We start from the raw sequence: 16,796 nt of genomic DNA, 5'->3' as shown, positions 1-16,796 counted from the left end.
CACAGACTTGGCAAAGGATTTTAATCCAGGTGTGGCCAGATACAGGTTGGCATCCTCAGGGAGGAAGCTAACAATATCATAGCTGAATTTGTTAAGAAGGCAAGACATGGAAAACCATTCATTCCTTCAGTTTTCTTTAAAGCAAATTAAAAGAAAAATGTCTAAAAGAGATACACTTAAGAAAACGATTTAGCTCAGTGGTAGAGCGCTTGCCTAGCAAGCGCAAGGCCCTGGGTTCGGTCCCCAGCTCCGAAAAAAATAAAAAAAAAAGAAAAAGAAAAAAAAAAAGAAAAGAAAATGGAGAACCAGATGTGGCAGGAGCCAGGTCTGAAAATGGTACCTGGAGTAAGCAGGCCAGCAAGAGACCTCTGGAGTCTCTGTCCCTCCCTGCTTGAGAAACTAGAAACAGGAAGGGGTAGTGAGACCATTCAGGAATCAGTTTTTGCCAACTAGCTGGCAGGCCCGAGTTGGCACCAAAGATAGGCCTGCACCCAGACTCTGTCCTAGAACTTGGAGACTGGGATATGAACCAGGCACAGACGTGGCAGGGTCCATAGCACAGTCCTGATGTGTCTAGCAGAGTCAGCAGCTTCAAAAGGTAGCCATTTCTCTCCGTCCAGGCTTTTGGGGGCTCAGGACCTGGAGTGTGCCACAGTGGTCTCCAGTTCCTGGCCCTGCCATCACCAGGCGGAACCCTCCATGGCCTGCACCCAGTGAATGGTGCGGGCCCTGCTCTCTTCCCATGAGAAGAGGGGCTTGTAGCCGAAATGGCGCTGTGCCTTGTTGGTGCTGACAGTAAAGGTGGTGTTGGCCACAGCCAGAGTGTAGGGATTCAGCAGGGGTGTGTACAGCACCAGCGGCCGAAGCAGCCACTGCAGCAGAGCGTTGAGGGCAGCCAGCAGCACCAGTAGCCAGTAGGGCAGCAGTGGGTGGGTGCCTATCAGCCGAAGTCCACAGGGACTCAGAAACTCCATGTTGAAGTCCTCGTAGCTTTTATAAGGTGACTTATCATAGCAGAAATACACCTGGCCACCCATGAGTGCTGCCCGCTGCTCCAGCTCTCGGGCCACCAGTATATGCATCCAAGCCACATTGCCTACCAGTAGGGAAGGAGGGAGAGAAGCTGGCCTTGGTCCAGTCCTCTAGTCTGCCCCATGTAGATTTTGCCCACACCTCTCTAGAGTCAAGGTTGCCTCTTTCCAAGGCCCTGTAGCCATAGCCCTCCTGGGTGTCCTGAAGCTACTTGGTTCCCATGTAGATGCTACCCCTTTCCCAGCGGAGCTGTTGCTCCCATTGCTTCAGTGTTTGGCAGAACCTAGGACATGTTTTTATGTCGGCCCTCCCGACTGCTGTGGATACTTTTTCCTTTACAACTCATGCAGAAAATGCCCACATGCCCACCGTCTGCCTGAGTCACTGTCTGCCTGCCCTCGTGGGGCCAGGCATACACTCGTGCCTCTGCCGCCTTCAGAGCCAGTCCTCTCGCCCTGCCTTCCCCTTGCCTTTCCCTGTCCTTACCAACGTAGACCCGACCATGCTCCACGGAAGCTGGGATGGCCCGAAACAGCCGACCTCCAAAGCGCAGTCCCTGGTGATAGAAGTCTCTCATGACCTGATGACCTTCACCATAAATGCCCGTGGGTCGAAGGGCACATGTCACCAGGGGTAGCCCTCCATTGACCTGGTGGCAGAGGGAGATGTTGGAAGATGTGCCCACCCTCCCCACTATGGCTGGAGATGGGTGCAAAGCAGCCTGGGAGTCGGGCTCTGCCTCTGCACCCCAGTCTTTGCTGTGTACCTTCCTTCCATTGGCCTCGAGGACCAACTGCTCAGCGAGGGCCTTGCTACATGGGTAGGGATGCCTGTGGATGGCCTCATATGGGGTGTCTTCATTGCCCCTAGAGTGGGGGAGAGAAAAGATCAGTGCTGGAGGGAAAAGGGGGCTCTGAGATTACGTGGGGCTAAGCTCACCTGTAGAAGGGGTGGCCCTTGACATTAGGCCCTACCACTTCCATGCTACTCGTGTAGACCAGGAGCCGAGTCCCGGTCTGCACACAAGCGTCAATCACATTCTGTGTGCCTGTGAAGGGAAGGGTCAGATGCAAGCTGTGTCTTCCTGCCTCTTGATTTCCTTCCACCCCACCCAGTGTCCAAGGGGAACCACCTCAGGTCAGGACAGGGTGGGACAGCAATGAATGGACAAGGTTATCAAAAGGACAGGCAGGTCCTTGCATAAAAATCACTGGCCAGAGTCAGGCCACACACTGGGGATTAACAGGTAGGTAGCACCTCACCCTGCACATTGACTTTGTGGATGGTCTCTGGACTGGCCTTCCCAAACACATCTACCAGCCCAGCTGTATGGATGACCACATGAGATCCAGCCATGGCTGCTGCCACCTCGTGGGCCTGAGTCACATCCCCCTGGATGGCAGTCACCTGCACAGGCCCTGGTGGAGAGATGCGAGGCAGTGTCAGGGCTGGAGTCTTAGCCAGCTGCTGAGTTTGGCCTGCATATACCCTGGGAGCCACGTGAACCAATGACTCACCCTGTGTGGGGTGGAGAACAAACACAGAAATCATCTTTTCCACAAGCTGAGGTATCCCAGTTTGGGAAGGGATGGGACCTCCCTCCTCCTCACTGCCTCACTCCAGTCACCTGTTTTCAGCTCCTCCAGCCAAGAACTCAGGTGCAGGTCAAAGACACGCAGCTCCCGGAGCCTGGGCTCCCACTCCAGCAGCATTCGAACAATATGCTCCCCCAGGAAGCCACAGCCACCTGTGACCAGGTATACCAGTGCTGGCACCTGTGCAGAGTCTGCCATGGCCAGCTGTGGGAAGAGAATTTAGCTCACTAGAATTGCCTGCCCAGCTGCTCCACTGTTCCTAGAAGAGAGCTATTAGGTGGGAGCAGTGGGTGGGTGGAGAGGCTGAGCAGTAGCTGTGGGTTCGTTTCCTGTGCTTGTAGCACTAAGGCTCCCTGCCCTCTGACCCTAACTGCTGAGTCACTAGAATTGGACACAGAAAGGGATTAGGGACTGAGACAGATGGAAAAAATGACTAGATAGGCAAAGATAGCAAGGATAGGCAGAGAAAGCAAGGAGTTGGACAGGGAGGTTGGAAGGGTTCAGAACAAGTAAGAGAAGAGCCAGCCGGGCCTCAGTACCACCTCTGCCTACCTGTAGGAAGTCCCAGGGCGCCCAAACTGGCCACTGGGAGATGTTGTGTCCTGGACTGGTGGACCAGCTAGATGCACACAGGCTTCCTTCCTTCCGCTCGCTCCTCCCTCCTGGCTCATTCCAGGAAGGAGACCAGCCAGCCTCCACCCCTAGGGGCGGGCAAGGCAGTTTGGAGGGAATTCTCTTGCCAGAGTGCCCCCTGGTGGCCAGTCCACCCTCCAGGGGCACCTGCCCACTTGGTAATGTGAAGTATTTAGGGATAGTGGGGTAGAGCAGACAGGGTACCTCATCACTGCTATGTAACCTTGGTCCTTCCCTCCTGTGGGTTTCCCAATAGAACCACCCGCTGTGGTTCTGGGGAGGAAGAGTGAGGTAAACCTGATCTTATATAACTCTGGCTGGCGTCCATGGTGATAGTGGCATGGTTGTTGCAGCCTATTAGGTGGTTGGTCCAGAGCAGCACTGTGTCTGCAGGTTGATTCACCCAAACTCCAGGCCATCATTTTTCCTCTCTTTGCTTCACCCAGTGTCAACTTGCATCCCCCAATCTGCTCTTCCCAAAGATACTGACCAGGCATTTTTGTACAATAAAGTTTAATCACAATTATAAAAATGTGGTGTTGGGTTTCACTATTAACACTATGTACAGTCCAGCCCAACAAGAAGGGCCTGCCCCCCACCATCCTGGCCTACTGAGCCAGAGCCCTGAGACACCAGGGTGGGAGGGTGACCCACAGGGTCTGGCAGGAACAGATGAGGCAGGGTTCCAGGCACAGAGTTCCCAGGACTAGGGGCCAAAGGCCCCCCCAGGGGGAGAACATGGCCACTGCCCCAGAGACCCCTAAACTGGGGAGGGGTGCACATAGGGCAGAAGGGGAAGTCCCCATTAACATGAAGCAAAGGGCTATGCAGCCCCCAAGAATAGCATCTATACAGGCTGGTACCCCAGGTTTCCACAGGAAACAGCTGCTGGCAGCTACAAAACATTTACAGCTTCTTCTTCGCAAAGAAAAAAAAATTAAGAGGGCGGTTGGGCATGGGGTATAGGGAAGGCAGAAGTTAACCTCAAAGGACTGAGGCTCCCTTGCTGGACTCAGGGCTCCCTATCCCACATGTGGAGGTGGGGGCAGTGGGCCCTGCTGAGCCCAATAAGGCTGGGGGTGCTGGGAGCTTAGGGCACCAAGGGGGAATAAATAGGGGTGAGGGCACCGGTCCTGCCCCACCTCAGTTGAGGGAGCCACGGCAGCTTTCAGTGCCACACAGACATGGAATCTTGTTGTCTTCTAGTGGGAACTTGTAGTCATAGGTGATCTCCTCATCCACGCCAATGGGCTGCTTTGAGTAGATCACGATCTTCTTCTGAGACTCAATGGTGATCACCTTAGCATAGCAGTTGGGCTGCAGGAGGGACAGTGTGAGCCACAACCCCACCTCCCCCCTGCCCAGCCCTGCCCAGCCCTGCCCAGCCCTGGCCGGCCCAGCCCTGAGCGCACCGTGCAGCAGTGGTTGATGAACCTGGCAAGATTGCCACACTTGGTGGCATCAATGATGGTGTCGTGATCCACCCGGAAAAGGTAGCTGCTGCCAATGCCCTCCTGAACATAGCGCTTCTCCCGCATGTCTGCTACCATCTGAGGGGATAGACACACATCACTGAGACTCCAGCCACTGCACGGGCTAGACCTGCTCCCCTCTGGCCAAGCCACAAGCCCTTGGGGTCATGCTGATTGGGCCTGCATCCAGGTCTACCTGCTTCCACCCAATCTAGGGACTCTGGGGAAACCAGCACTGGCTCTTCTGAGAACCGTGTGGCCATAGTAGAGCCCCTAGCATGCTGTGGGCCCGGGGCAGCTTCTGAAACGGCAGTGACCATGCCTTGAATTGAATCTTTCCTAGGACTAGCCTTCCTATATAGGCACCTACTGGGCAGCTGGTGAGAGCAGATGGCAGATGGTCTGTGCCAGGACAAAGGCCTTGTTCTGTAAGGGGCTGCTACTCCTAGGAAATCGGTTAATGCAATTGCCACACTCTCACTAGGTGACCTCACCGCTTTGCAGAGCCCTGAGCCTCACGTATGCGCAGGAACAAATCTTGATCACACTTCTGTTCCTTCTGCTCAACCACATTCTTAGAGGTTAATGGGGATGGCCAGAGAAGGCCTCACCACCTTATTTTTACCCCTCACAGCCAACTACCTGGCTGACAACTACTTTGAACCCACAGGCTAGATCCCTGTCACCTCTGCTGCCACTATCTCATCCATACCTTGGCTCTGATTTGCCATTATGTCCCACTGAGGCCAGCCCACATGAACTCCTTTCCTCACAGGCCAGCTCCTTGCTTGCAGAGCTTCCGAGCCATTCTCCATCCACAAGGCCACTTTTCCAGGCTCATACCCGTCACTGGCCCTGACTAGGTTGCCTGAACAGATGTTTTGGCCTTATCCTAAGGGACTGTAGCTTCTGAGCCTTTGGACATAGTATCCCAGGAACAAGAACACACACATCCAACTGCCCTGGGAATTCATTACCCTTTAGCTCTCTGGGAGGTTCCAGGTCCCCACAATACCTATCACCCTCTAGTATCAAACACCATCTTTTAATATCATTGCTGTTCAGTGTTCCCTGGGGGAGTGGCAGTGGTAGCAACGAGGGAGGCTCTATACAAAATATCACCATTATAAAATTGTGGCATTTGGGGGAGAGGTGTGTGGTAGAGGGGGTAACCGGGAAGTGGGATATCGTTTGAGATGTAAATGAATGGAATGATTAATAAAAAAAAATGTGGCATTGGGTTTCACTATTAATAATCCAGTCCAACTAGAAAGGCCACTGAGCTGGAGACACCAGGGTGGGAGGGTGACCCACAGGGTCTGGCAGGAACAGATGAGGTAGGGTGAAATGCCGTGCTATTGTCCAGTCAGCAACTGGCCTGGTGCTGGGAGTGGAACCTCACCTGGCGGATGTTCTGGCCAACATATTCTATCACCATCTCGTCAGCTGCAATGGGTTCCATGGCAAACAGACCCCACTCATGGATACGGCTCCGGCCAAATCGGAGTTTCTTCTTCCGGAACTAGGGGACAGAAGGTAGCTTTAACTGCTGGATGCTCCTGCAAATTTGCACCTTCCCGTCCCTTCCCTTCAGCCCTCCTTGTTTCAAAGAATCCCACAGGGACAACTCTCCTTGCTGTAGTTTTTTTCACTGGGTCTCCTCCCTCTTCCAGTTTCCCCTCCTGACCTTGAGCTGATTTAGCTTTAGCAGATCACTATCCATGATGGCTGAAGTGCCAATAGCGCTTAGTAACCGCCGCTGCTCTGACCGCCGCTCAGAAAGTACCCGATTAGTCCCCTGTGAGCAAGACAAGGAGGTGGTGATAGTTTGAAGGACAGAAAGGAGGTAGTAAACTAGGGAGGACTCATAGTAGGGCTACCTGAGTGTCTACACCTTCCGGCTGCCGGGCTGAGACAGGGCACACATCCAAGTATTTGTCTTTCTCCTTCTTGCTGATGGGGTAGTAACCTTCACTGCGTGCAGAGCCTGTCTGATGCTCCCGGGGCCCATCTTGGGGCCGACGTTTGCGCTTTGGAGTGCTTAGGTTGGTGAGTGCAGGGTGTTAAGGAAAAGAACAGGTTCCTCACTGGCCAGTCTCTCGGGGCCCACACCTCCTGTCCAACCCAGGCCCTATCCACAGGGTTGCTTGTCTGATGGCAATGGGAGACTGGAGAAGGCAAGTCTAGACCTTACCTTTCTATCAGAAGAGACACAAGGCAGAGGGGAAAGACAGCTGGCAGCTGGAGAACCCCAAGGCTAAGCAAGACACAGTAAGTAATATAGACAGGAGGCCAGTGCAGCCCTAGGAATGACCTGAGGATAACATTTCTAGCCACATGACCCCAAGGAAAGCCTCAGCCCCGTGTCTTACTCAAGGGTTCAAATAAAATGGGCTCTGTGGCTCAGGATATTTGTGTGATGGACCCAGTGGGTGTCATTAAGCCAGTCAGCGCCACTGGTTTGCTGCAGCAGCCGCTCATATGTGAGTCGCAAATAGCTCATGTCTTCTAAGTCCAGGCCTGAGTTCCAAATATCATATAAGATGGTCATTTGCTCAAATTCACTCCTTGGCTCAAAGGAAGGAGGCGGTGGGGGTGGGGGTGGGAGTGGTGGCCGCCTTCTTCGAGTGTGGGAGCGGAGGCTGCGCCTCCTGATTGCCCCTTCCTCATCACTGCTACTGCTGCTGCTGCTGCTCTCTGAAGACTCGGACTCCTCTTCTTCATCTTCTTCCTCATCCTCTCCTTCCTGCTCTGGATGCTGCTGCTGCTGCAGAGGTTGCTTTGGCTCTTCTGCCTCAGCCACCACCACCTCAGGGGCCTCCAAGACCTCATCAGCTGGAGAACTGAAGAGTGCAGCAAGGGCAGGAGCTGGCTCCAGGGGCCGAGGTGCTGGTGTGGTAGGCGGGGGCTTGATGGCTAGGGCATAGTTGTGTTCTAAGAGAATGTGGCTGAGTAGAGGGCTTGGGCGCTCAGCCTCATCTGAGGTCTCTGTGGCCTCTGAGTCGTCACCAGTGGGTATGGCAGCCAACCCACGACGAGCTGGGGTCAGGGCTAGGTCAGCCAGTACTGCCAAGTCTACTTCTGTCCCTGACTCAGTGGCCTCTTCTTCCTCAGTAGAGCGGACACGACCTCCAGCTCGATTCCTACCCCCTCGGGCCACCTCCTCAGGCCAACTCTTGACCAGAGATGCATGGTCCAGGGGTAGGTTACGAATGGTCCGCTCTACAACCCGGGGAACTTTTCGAGAGACTGGACCAGGAGACTTGGCCTGCAGTGGAGAGGCTGTGGAAGGTTCTGGGACTGGTGCCTCCTCTGTAGCAGAGAAGGAAACAGTTTTCCGGCGTTTCTTGGGTGGGGGTAGGAGAGGAATAGGAGAAGAGGGGCGCTCATCCAGGCGTGGGGGAGGGTCTGGAGGTCCAGCTGGTGGCTCCGGGGGAGGCTGTGGTATGTTAGGAGGTGGTTCTTCAGCAGGACCTAAGGATGGAAACACATGGGCAAAGACCCCATCAGACAAAACTGGCAGGGTAGGAGACATGGGCTCAACTATCCTAGAGCAAGGAGCCTCATTTCATCAAGTTCTATCCTGTTCTGCCTCAGCTTCCATCTAGTGCACTCGTGCTTATATCTGTACAAACCTTTTGTTACACAGGGGATGCTGCTTGCCTCTCTCCTGCTCACACCATTCTCAGTTCTGTGAGCTCCCTGAACAGAATGGGGCTCTGTACCTGTTCATTATTCCAGCTGACAAAGGAATATGTCCAGGTCAGGTATGGGGAAAACTCAGAGCAGACAGATAAGCCCAGGAAGCTGTTGTTCAAACAGGATAACCAATCAAATCAATCTAGTAGAGTTAAACTTGGAAAAGGAGGGAGGGAAGGAATCCCATAAAACACTGGAATTTTAGCCTGTTTTTATAAGAACTTTAGCAATTGGTTCTAACATTTTTGGAACTAAATGGCAGTCAGTACCATGTCTGACTGGGCAGGCAGGGATCAGCTGTGCACTCTGCCTCAAGCTGAGGGCTCCTTACCTGGGAGCACTGAAAGGTCCTTCAGTTGTTGCACCTCGGCTCTGGATGTCATGTGGGTCTTGGCAAACTACACAACTTAGCATCCAACTCTGCTTCTTCACAGATCTCTCTGAGCTCCCTCCCTGCCTCAGGCCTTCAACTTATGCTACAATTGTGATACAGCCCGCAGGCACTACAGCTACTTTTTTCCTGGGAATTGCTCTCCTATATTCCAAGATTTTTAGAAACAAGGCCCTAGAAGTCAGTCCTCACAGTTAAGTCAGTCCTCCCAGTTTTCTCCCTCATGGCTGTCACTGACTGACACCACCAAAACTGCTGCTTAGTCCAAGCCAGCTCCATCCCTTAACGCTTGCCTTCCATCTAAACCATTCACCTGAAACTTGTAATTCTAATGACCTATCAGGTCCAAGACACTTCTATCTTATTGTAACTTCTCCTGTGGCCCCATAACATGGTCTAATTCTGCCTTTTCTAATTCATTCTTTCTTTCTCTCTCTTTCTTTCCTTCCTGTATCTATCCATCCACCCACCACCCATCCAGTTAGTACTGGACACTGAACCTCATGCATGCCACACTGAGCTAGATTGCTAGCCCTTTGTAAAATTTTATTTAGATACAGGGTCTTGCTAAAATGCTTAGATTAGCCCTGAGTAGCCTCAAACTTGATATCCTCCTGCCCGATTTTCAAGCAGCTGGGACTATACCCCTGTGACACCATACCTGACTACTCCTTCCTTTAGAAAACAAAACAAAAAACTTTTCTATACATGGTTGCTTTCCCTGCCTGTGACTCCCCTAAAATGAGAATCACAGACGGTTGTTAGGTCCCATATGGGTGCTAGGAGCCCTGGGAATGAAACTTGATTCCTCTGCAAGAGCCACTGATGATTACAACCACTGAACCATCTTTCTAGCATCCCACTCCTTTTTGAAAGATAGAGAAGTTGGAGAAATGGCTCTGTGGTTAAGAATGTTCTCTTGTTTTTACACAGGACCCAGGTCAAATTCCCAGCACCCAACTACATATAATTCTGACACCCTCATCTGGTCTCCATGGGTACTGTATGCATGTGGTAAATAGACGTATATATAAACACTCACACAAACACATTTTAAAAAGGAAAAGAAAAAGAATGCCTCATATGTGTCTCTCTAGGCTGCCTTCTAACTCACTGTGTAGCTAGGGATGACCCTGAGCTTTTGACCTTCCTGCCTTCACTTCCCCAGTACTGGGATTATAGAAGTACACAACCACAACACCAGGTTTTTATTACCATCCTTTTAAAGTGGTGCTTAGCTTGACATACAAAGCATACCTGTCCCTTACCTCACCCCTGCCTACCCTCTCTCATCCTGTGTTCTCCAGAGTGAGTGAACAGCTGAGTTCACACCAATGCTCTCACTGCTCTTGGGCAGCCTGTTCTTCCCAATTGCTAATGTTTCTAACTGGAGGGGCAGAGATCTCCACTCAACTCCAGGTCATCAGTGCCTGTAATCCTAGGTCACTTTACTAAAAGTCCATCCTTTCCTGGCATATAGTATTATAAGTTATCTATCTCTGTCTTCCTCCATTTCTACTAATTTTCTGTCTCTGAACCCAAGTGTAGGTTCTCAACTGTCCATTTTGGGGTTTTGAGATAGGGTCTTTCACTGGGACAAGGAGTTCAGCCCCAGGGATGTTTCTACTTTTCTAAACCTAGGGTTACAAATGCAAGCCACCACACTTTCAGGTAGGTGTTACAAATGAAACTCAAAGGTTCTTGGGCTTGTGTGACAAGCATTTTACCTACTGGGCTGTATCCCTATCCCAGACTTTATTTTATCTGTATCCTCTCTAATGCTACTCTTATCTTCCTTCCTCTTTTCCTGCCACAATGGTCTTCTTGAAACATAAATGTGGCCCCCAAAATGGAAGAAGAACAATGCTTTCTAAGTGGCCTTCAGCTGCCCAGAGATTTGGGAGTAGTATGAGTTGCCGTAGATGCCGGGAATGTTAATTACGAGGGATGAATAAGTCCCAGCTTCCCATCCTTCATCTTTCTGGCCTCTCCAGAGGCTCCTCTCTCACTCTTCTTTGTAAAGCATCTTTCAAATCACCATTATCTAGTCATAGCTTCCAATGGCCCTCAAAGCAGAGACAAAATTCCTTACATGGGTTCTGCATTTTGCAGGGCTGGTCATCACCGACTTCTACAGTTCTGGCCACCTTGCGCCCTAAATTTCCAACCTACCCAAGGGTGAGCTTTCTTCCAAGCCTTCTAACTTGCTGTTCTGGACCTTATGTAGAGCATGTCTATCTGCCCGTTCCTCCCTCCTCATTGTTCTATCCAGACTCTAGCTCAACTGTGCTTCAGCAGGAGGATGTTCCCAGGCCCACAGATGCCCTCAGGAATCTGAGTTCCTTGTACTCTTTCTTCATAGAACTTATTGGGTTGAAATTATAGTTATTTCTATGCATTTATTGCTTAACTGGCCTTATTTCCCTGTAGACTGAAAGCTTTATGAGGATGAGAACAGTGCCCATCAGACACATCACATCTTGTACTGCTCCTGGTAGTAGGAGTAGTAGTGCTCAATAAACTCTACTCTACTGTATGAATAAATGGTCCCTGCAGTAGGACCATCATATGCATGTGCTATAGAGTAACAAGGACTACACAAGGCTACCGGAGCTCAGCTACGAACTAGTGTTACTATGTGCCCATTTAACTGCTCCACACAGACAAAGCACCCCAGGGATAGACTGTAGGTGGAGACCATTCTCTAAGACACCGATGAACATATATCTTAGTCATAGCATCTGTCCCATGCCACCTACCTGCAGGCTGTGTGGATGTTGTTTCCTTTTCAGGGAGAGGCATGACAGGGGAGTCTACAACCCTGTCTGTCTCAGGCTTTTCATCAGGAGCTGGAAGGGGCTCTGGAACTTCTCTGGGAGGTGGTGAAGCTGAGGGAATGACTGCTGACTGTTCTTCTTCTTCAGAGGAGGACTCTGATGAGGAAGATGAGGAAGATGAGGATGACGATGATGGAGAGGAAGAGGAGCTACCGCTCTCGGAGTCCGACGTGCTACCATCTTCACCGTCTGAATCAGCATACAGAGAGCACTGGGAGGACGAGTCGCCGTCCTCATCCTCACCTGGAAATCCACAAGGGGTAATCAGTGGTCAAGAGGGGGATCATTCACTAAGTACTCTGGATGTGAGGCTCTAGGCCAGGTGCTGGAAGCCCAAGAAGTTAAATAAGCAAGTATGTGTTCACAGTGACAAACATCAGTATAAGGAACTAGAGAATGAAGGAAAGAAAGGCCTGGATTCTGCTTGAAGAAACAAGTCTGGGAAGGTCCCCGCCTAAGGAAATGCTAAAACCAAGGTGATAGTCTATCACAAAGAAATGGAGATGAAGACCCGGTCTACAGAGAGAGAGTTCCAGGACAGATGGATGGACGAACAGAGAAACAGACCAACTGACCAACCGGCTGACGAACCTGGAGACTGGCAAGCAGTTGGCCTAGACCACCAGTGTGTCTGTAGAAAATAGACTCAGAAAGAATTCTGGAATAAACAGTACATGCCTTGAAAGTAGGTGTTTAATCTTAGCACTCAGGAGGCAGAGGCAAGTGGATCTCTGTGATTTGAGGTCATCCTGGTCTACAGAGTGAGTTCCAGGATATCCAAGGCTACAAAGAGAAACCCTGTCTTGAAAGACCAAAAATAATTAAAAGAAAAAAGTAAGCGGTAGTGGTACATGGAATACCAGAAATCTGGAGGTGGAGGCAGAAGACTGGTTGGGGGACTGGAGAGATGGCTCAGTGGTTAATACCACTGTCTGCTCTTCCAGAGGTCCTGAGTTCAAATCCCAGCAACCACATGGTGGCTCATAACCATCTGTAATGAGATCTGATGCCCTCTTCTGGTGTGTCTGAAGACACAGACAGTGTATGTGTGTGTGTGTGTGTGTGTGTGTGTGTGTGTGTGTGTATATGTATGTATGTGTATATATATATAATATATAATATATATAATATATATATATATATAAATATAATATATAATATAATATATATGCATATATATATTCATATAAATAAAATCTTAAAAAAAAAGATGAATTGGTTGAAGGTCATGGTCATCTATATACCAAATTAGGGGTCGAGATGGGCTACCTGAGACTTTTCCTCAAAAACAAAACAAAACAAACAAACAAACAGACAAAAAACAAACAAACAAACAAAAAAAACCCCAAGATGTCAGCAAGATAGCTTAGTAGGCCCCTGTTGTCAAACTGTTGACCTGAGTTTGATCATTAAAACTCGCATGGTGGAACAACACACACACATACCATGGCATAGCCTTACAACATTATATACACCACACTTACTGAAGATTGGTATTGGGTGAGAGAGCAGTAAGAAACCCCAAAGAAGCATAATGGGAAAGGGCTGTAATTCTAGCACCTGAAAGGCTAAGTCAATGAGGCCAGGGAGAGAGAAAGGGGGGAGAGAAAAAACAGATGTACTGATGAATTCATAATGGAATAAACAGAAGGTGGTAGTGGGGGGAGAAACTAGAACAAGGTGAGACTAACTGAAAAGAACGTATGTGCAGGGTCTAGACTTCTGACTATACAAATGGCCTGTAGGTCACTTTAGCAGAAAACAGGGAGTCAAGCAAAGACTATGTAGAGAGGAGAGTACATTTTAGAAAAGACAATTTTATTAGCAGTTTCGAAAAATTAGAACAGAAGGAAGGAAATAGAGGTAGAAATCAGTCAAGACTGCAGCAGAGAAGCTGGGGGCTACAGGTCAGTGGTAGGATGTTAGTCTAGCATGAAGCCAAAGGTTCGATCCCCAGCACTGCCTGCATGTTTGCATGTTTGGCACGATGACCTATTTGTAATCTTAGCACTGTTTAGGTAGAACAACTAGAAAAGGATACAAAAGTAAGACCCTCCTGGGCTAAAGACCCTGTGCCTAAGAACCTAAACGAGAAAAGCAGAACAGAAGAGCAAAGGTGACAAATTCAAAATGCATGTAGGACCTGAAGAGAGAGGAGCCAAAGGACCAAGAGGAGGGAGCTGTCTTCATTCTTAGCAGGTAACCTGATCCTGTGCTTCTTCAGTGAGACCTCAAGATCATCACTGCTATCATCCCCAGTCACTCTGAAAACAGTGTTTCCGAGGAATTCCCTGACTGCCATGCAGACAACAGTGGCTCTTTCCTCGGGTCTAACTATTAGAAGTTACTGCCCTATTTCAGTGTCCTTAAAATGTAATCTGTGTAATGACACAGGGACTTGTGTAACCTGTCTCTTGCCCTTTTTCTAGTCTCCTCCAACAAGTTCTTTTTTTTTTTTTCTTTTCGTTTTTTCGGAGCTGGGGACCGAACCCAGGACCTTGCGCTTGCTAGGCAAGCACTCTACCACTGAGCTAAATCCCCAACCCCCAACAAGTTCTTAAAAGCAGAACCACATCTTGTCTGCATCAAGACTTTGTCTGAAGTTCTTAAAACACACACACATGGGCTGGAGAGATGGCTCAGAGGTTCAGAGTATTGACTGCTCTTCCAGAGGTCCTGAGTTCAAATCCCAGCAACCACATGGTGGCTCACAACCATCTGTAATGTGATCTGATGCCCTCTTCTGGCGTGTCTCAAGACAGCTACAGTGTACTCATATATAGTAAATAAATCTTTAAAACACACACACACACACACACACACACACACACACACACACACACACACAGACAGAGAGAGAGAGAGAGAGAGAGAGAGAGAGAAAGGTTTTAATGTACATTTCTTCTAAAAAAAATTATTTAGGGGTTGGGGATTTAGCTCAGTGGAAGAGCGCTTGCCTAGCAAGCTCAAGGCCCTGGGTTCAGTCCCCAGCTCCAAAAAAAAAGAAAAAAAAATTATTTAGTTTATGTGTATGCTTGAGTGTATGTATGTGTGCCGTATGTCTGTGGAATTGAAAAGAATGTGTTGGATCTCCTGGAAATGAAGTTAAGGGCAGTTGTGAGCTACCATGTAGGTTCTGGAAACCAAACGTGGGTCCTCTGTAAAAAGCAGTTAGTTCTATTAAACACTGTGCTATCTCTTTCCAGTCCCTCAATACATACTTCTGAAGGAATGCAGATCACTAAACCATGTACAATCTGTAGAAGCCAACAGACACACAATTAGGCGGAAGAGTGTCTGTTGATGGCAGAAGAGATGAAGGGAAAAGAAAGGAACAGACTGGTGGCTCGGCCTTACAGGAAAAGCAGCTCTAAGATGAGATCATCCAGATTGGTAGTATCAAAGGGCAAGAGGAGAAAGCATACCCTTCACCTCGAGGACCTGGGGAAAGAAACAGACTGTGCAGAGCTATCCACAGAGAGACTGGTTTCAGAAAAGGGAATATTCTGAATTAAAGGGGTTCACGTTCTAAAGAGTCCCAGGATTTCAATGGACATTGCAGAAACAACTGTCATTGCAAAGGGCAAGAATGGCCAGAAGTCCAGCAGGAAAGTCACAAACATTTAGAAAAAGACAAACCAGAGAGGATAATCCCTTCATCCCCAAACCTGAACTCTACTCAATGGCCTGTACTCACCATCTGATGCCTCTGCTTCCTTCTTGGTGGCATCCACAGCTTCTTCCCGCTCTTCATCTTCCTCATCTTCCTCATCATCATCCTCATCCTTAAGAAACAAGACAAACTGACACTAACAGGATAACGACACTGGGTTCCACCTCAGGGAGAAGCTGGCTGTGCCAGCTTCAGGAAAGGCAACACCAGGTGCCTAGCTAGCATCTTACCTTCTCTGAGGAAGACTCCTGGGATGCCTCCTCCCCTTCACTGTCCAGAGCAAAGGATTTCCGGTGTTTGCCTTGGGTCTTGCCTCGTTCTTCATCTCGCTTCGGAGGCTTGGTCCCTGGACGTCCTGGTTCTCCAGCTTCCTTCTCTCGCTCAGGATCTGCAAGAGGAAGTCAGAGCAGTTGCAATCTATCAGTAGTTACTGCTCTGCCATCCTGGAGGCAAGGAACACTATTGCCCACTGTACTAACAGGGCCCCCTTACTCAGTCCGGAAACTGGAACACACTGGCATGTTATACAATTTGAAGTACACCCCACACATTTTCTTTGATCATTTTCTAAGCTGGGTGAAAGAGGACGCCAACTTGTTTTATTTGGACCAAGAAATAATATAAGGCAGGGAGTTCTTCAGGGAGACACATCTGACTCAATAAGTAGCCTCGAGTACCATAAGCTACCAATCAAAAGCCCAGACTTCAGCAGACTAGGAAGGCTGCACAACAGAAGCACTGGGTAGTGAACCTGGATAGATAATTCTTCAGGTTCTGATTCTAGACAATGAAATTCCTACTTTGTAGTTGCAAACACCAAGACACAAAAACACTTATGTCAGCACAGCAGAGAAAAGAACCATAACTAAAATGCAAGAAGACTGACTGATACTCTGATGCCTCTGGAATGCCTTCCATTCACTTTCACTCTGCATCAAGAGAGCCTTTCCCTCAGAGATACCCTGACCTCTTCACCTCTCCTTTTGTTTCCTATTAGACCAAGGAGACCAGCCTTTTCCTTCTGCCTACTTACCATCTTCATCTTCCTCAGCTGGAGTAGAGGGCCTGGGCCTCTTTTCCTCACTGGCCTCTGAAATTTCTGATGGCTCTTTCCGTTTTACCTGGCAGATGCAGAAAGATAGGGCCTACTTAGCTCAAACAGAGACAAGAATGAGGAAAAGGGAGGAAAAATTAAAAACAAAAAACACCTCAACCATCACCATCCACAGCCTCACCCCACTCCCATACACCATTTCCCACCACTGGGAAGGGAGGCCCACCAGCTTCCCCACCAATAAATTCCTGGATACCTTGAATGAAGGCAACCGCAGGGCCCCTCGCAGCCCTGACCCAAAGGCAAAGGCCTCAATGCCTGTGATACCGCCACTCTTGGCCCAGTCTACGAGGGACAGCATGCCGGGCTCTTTGAGCTTCATCTTTTCTTTGTCCTCTTCCTTGGCTTGC

General features: G+C 49.5%; 2 protein-coding genes across 8 annotated transcripts in view; both read right to left on the bottom strand.

Annotated features, from left to right (window-relative positions):
- Window positions 1–4: 4 nt before the first annotated feature.
- Window positions 5–3,283, bottom strand: Hsd3b7 (hydroxy-delta-5-steroid dehydrogenase, 3 beta- and steroid delta-isomerase 7). 5 transcript variants are annotated; one of them, XM_087617533.1, is made up of 7 exons: window positions 3,180–3,283; window positions 2,550–2,831; window positions 2,295–2,450; window positions 1,972–2,080; window positions 1,799–1,898; window positions 1,519–1,681; window positions 5–1,096 (listed from the first exon to the last, which is right to left on the bottom strand). In XM_087617533.1, the coding sequence occupies exons 2-7, from the start codon at window positions 2,581–2,583 to the stop codon at window positions 681–683; spliced, it is 978 nt and encodes a 325-aa protein (XP_087473659.1). In that variant the 5' UTR covers window positions 2,584–2,831; window positions 3,180–3,283; the 3' UTR covers window positions 5–680. The 5 variants fall into 5 exon arrangements, with proteins under 5 accessions (XP_087473659.1, XP_087473716.1, NP_001385604.1 ...); XM_087617590.1 differs by having other exon boundaries at window positions 1,519–1,588; NM_001398675.1 differs by having other exon boundaries at window positions 2,660–2,831; window positions 3,180–3,236.
- A 473-nt stretch (window positions 3,284–3,756) lies between these two features.
- The window catches only part of Setd1a (SET domain containing 1A, histone lysine methyltransferase), a 23,918-nt gene continuing 10,878 nt past the window's right edge, over window positions 3,757–16,796 (bottom strand). For all 3 annotated transcript variants that reach the window (XM_087560016.1, NM_001427094.1, XM_087560010.1), the window contains exons 9-19: window positions 16,643–16,796; window positions 16,366–16,453; window positions 15,563–15,720; window positions 15,357–15,444; window positions 11,582–11,902; window positions 7,145–8,206; window positions 6,613–6,785; window positions 6,420–6,530; window positions 6,135–6,254; window positions 4,673–4,810; window positions 3,757–4,577 (exon numbers count right to left, since the gene is read on the bottom strand). The exon at window positions 16,643–16,796 is cut by the window's right edge and continues 23 nt beyond it. In XM_087560016.1, coding sequence (XP_087416142.1) covers window positions 4,404–4,577; window positions 4,673–4,810; window positions 6,135–6,254; window positions 6,420–6,530; window positions 6,613–6,785; window positions 7,145–8,206; window positions 11,582–11,902; window positions 15,357–15,444; window positions 15,563–15,720; window positions 16,366–16,453; window positions 16,643–16,796 — 2,587 coding nt within the window. In that variant the 3' untranslated portion in view covers window positions 3,757–4,403. The remainder of the gene's footprint in view (window positions 4,578–4,672; window positions 4,811–6,134; window positions 6,255–6,419; window positions 6,531–6,612; window positions 6,786–7,144; window positions 8,207–11,581; window positions 11,903–15,356; window positions 15,445–15,562; window positions 15,721–16,365; window positions 16,454–16,642) is intronic.

This window comes from Rattus norvegicus, chromosome 1, assembly GCF_021556685.1.
Source record: "Rattus norvegicus strain SHRSP/BbbUtx chromosome 1, alternate assembly SHRSP_T2T, whole genome shotgun sequence".
Taxonomy (NCBI): Eukaryota; Metazoa; Chordata; class Mammalia; order Rodentia; family Muridae; genus Rattus; species Rattus norvegicus.
This window is presented reverse-complemented; position numbering and strand designations above follow the sequence as displayed.

Coding starts and splice junctions, on each gene's coding strand:
- Hsd3b7 (NM_001398675.1), bottom strand. CDS start 2,825: ATGGCAGACTCTGCACAGGTGCCAGCACTGGTATACCTGGTCACAGGT. Junction 2,081..2,294: donor CCACAAAGTCAATGTGCAGG/GTGAGGTGCTAC, acceptor TTCCCTTCACAG/GCACACAGAATGTGATTGAC. Junction 1,899..1,971: donor AAGGGCCACCCCTTCTACAG/GTGAGCTTAGCC, acceptor CCCCCACTCTAG/GGGCAATGAAGACACCCCAT.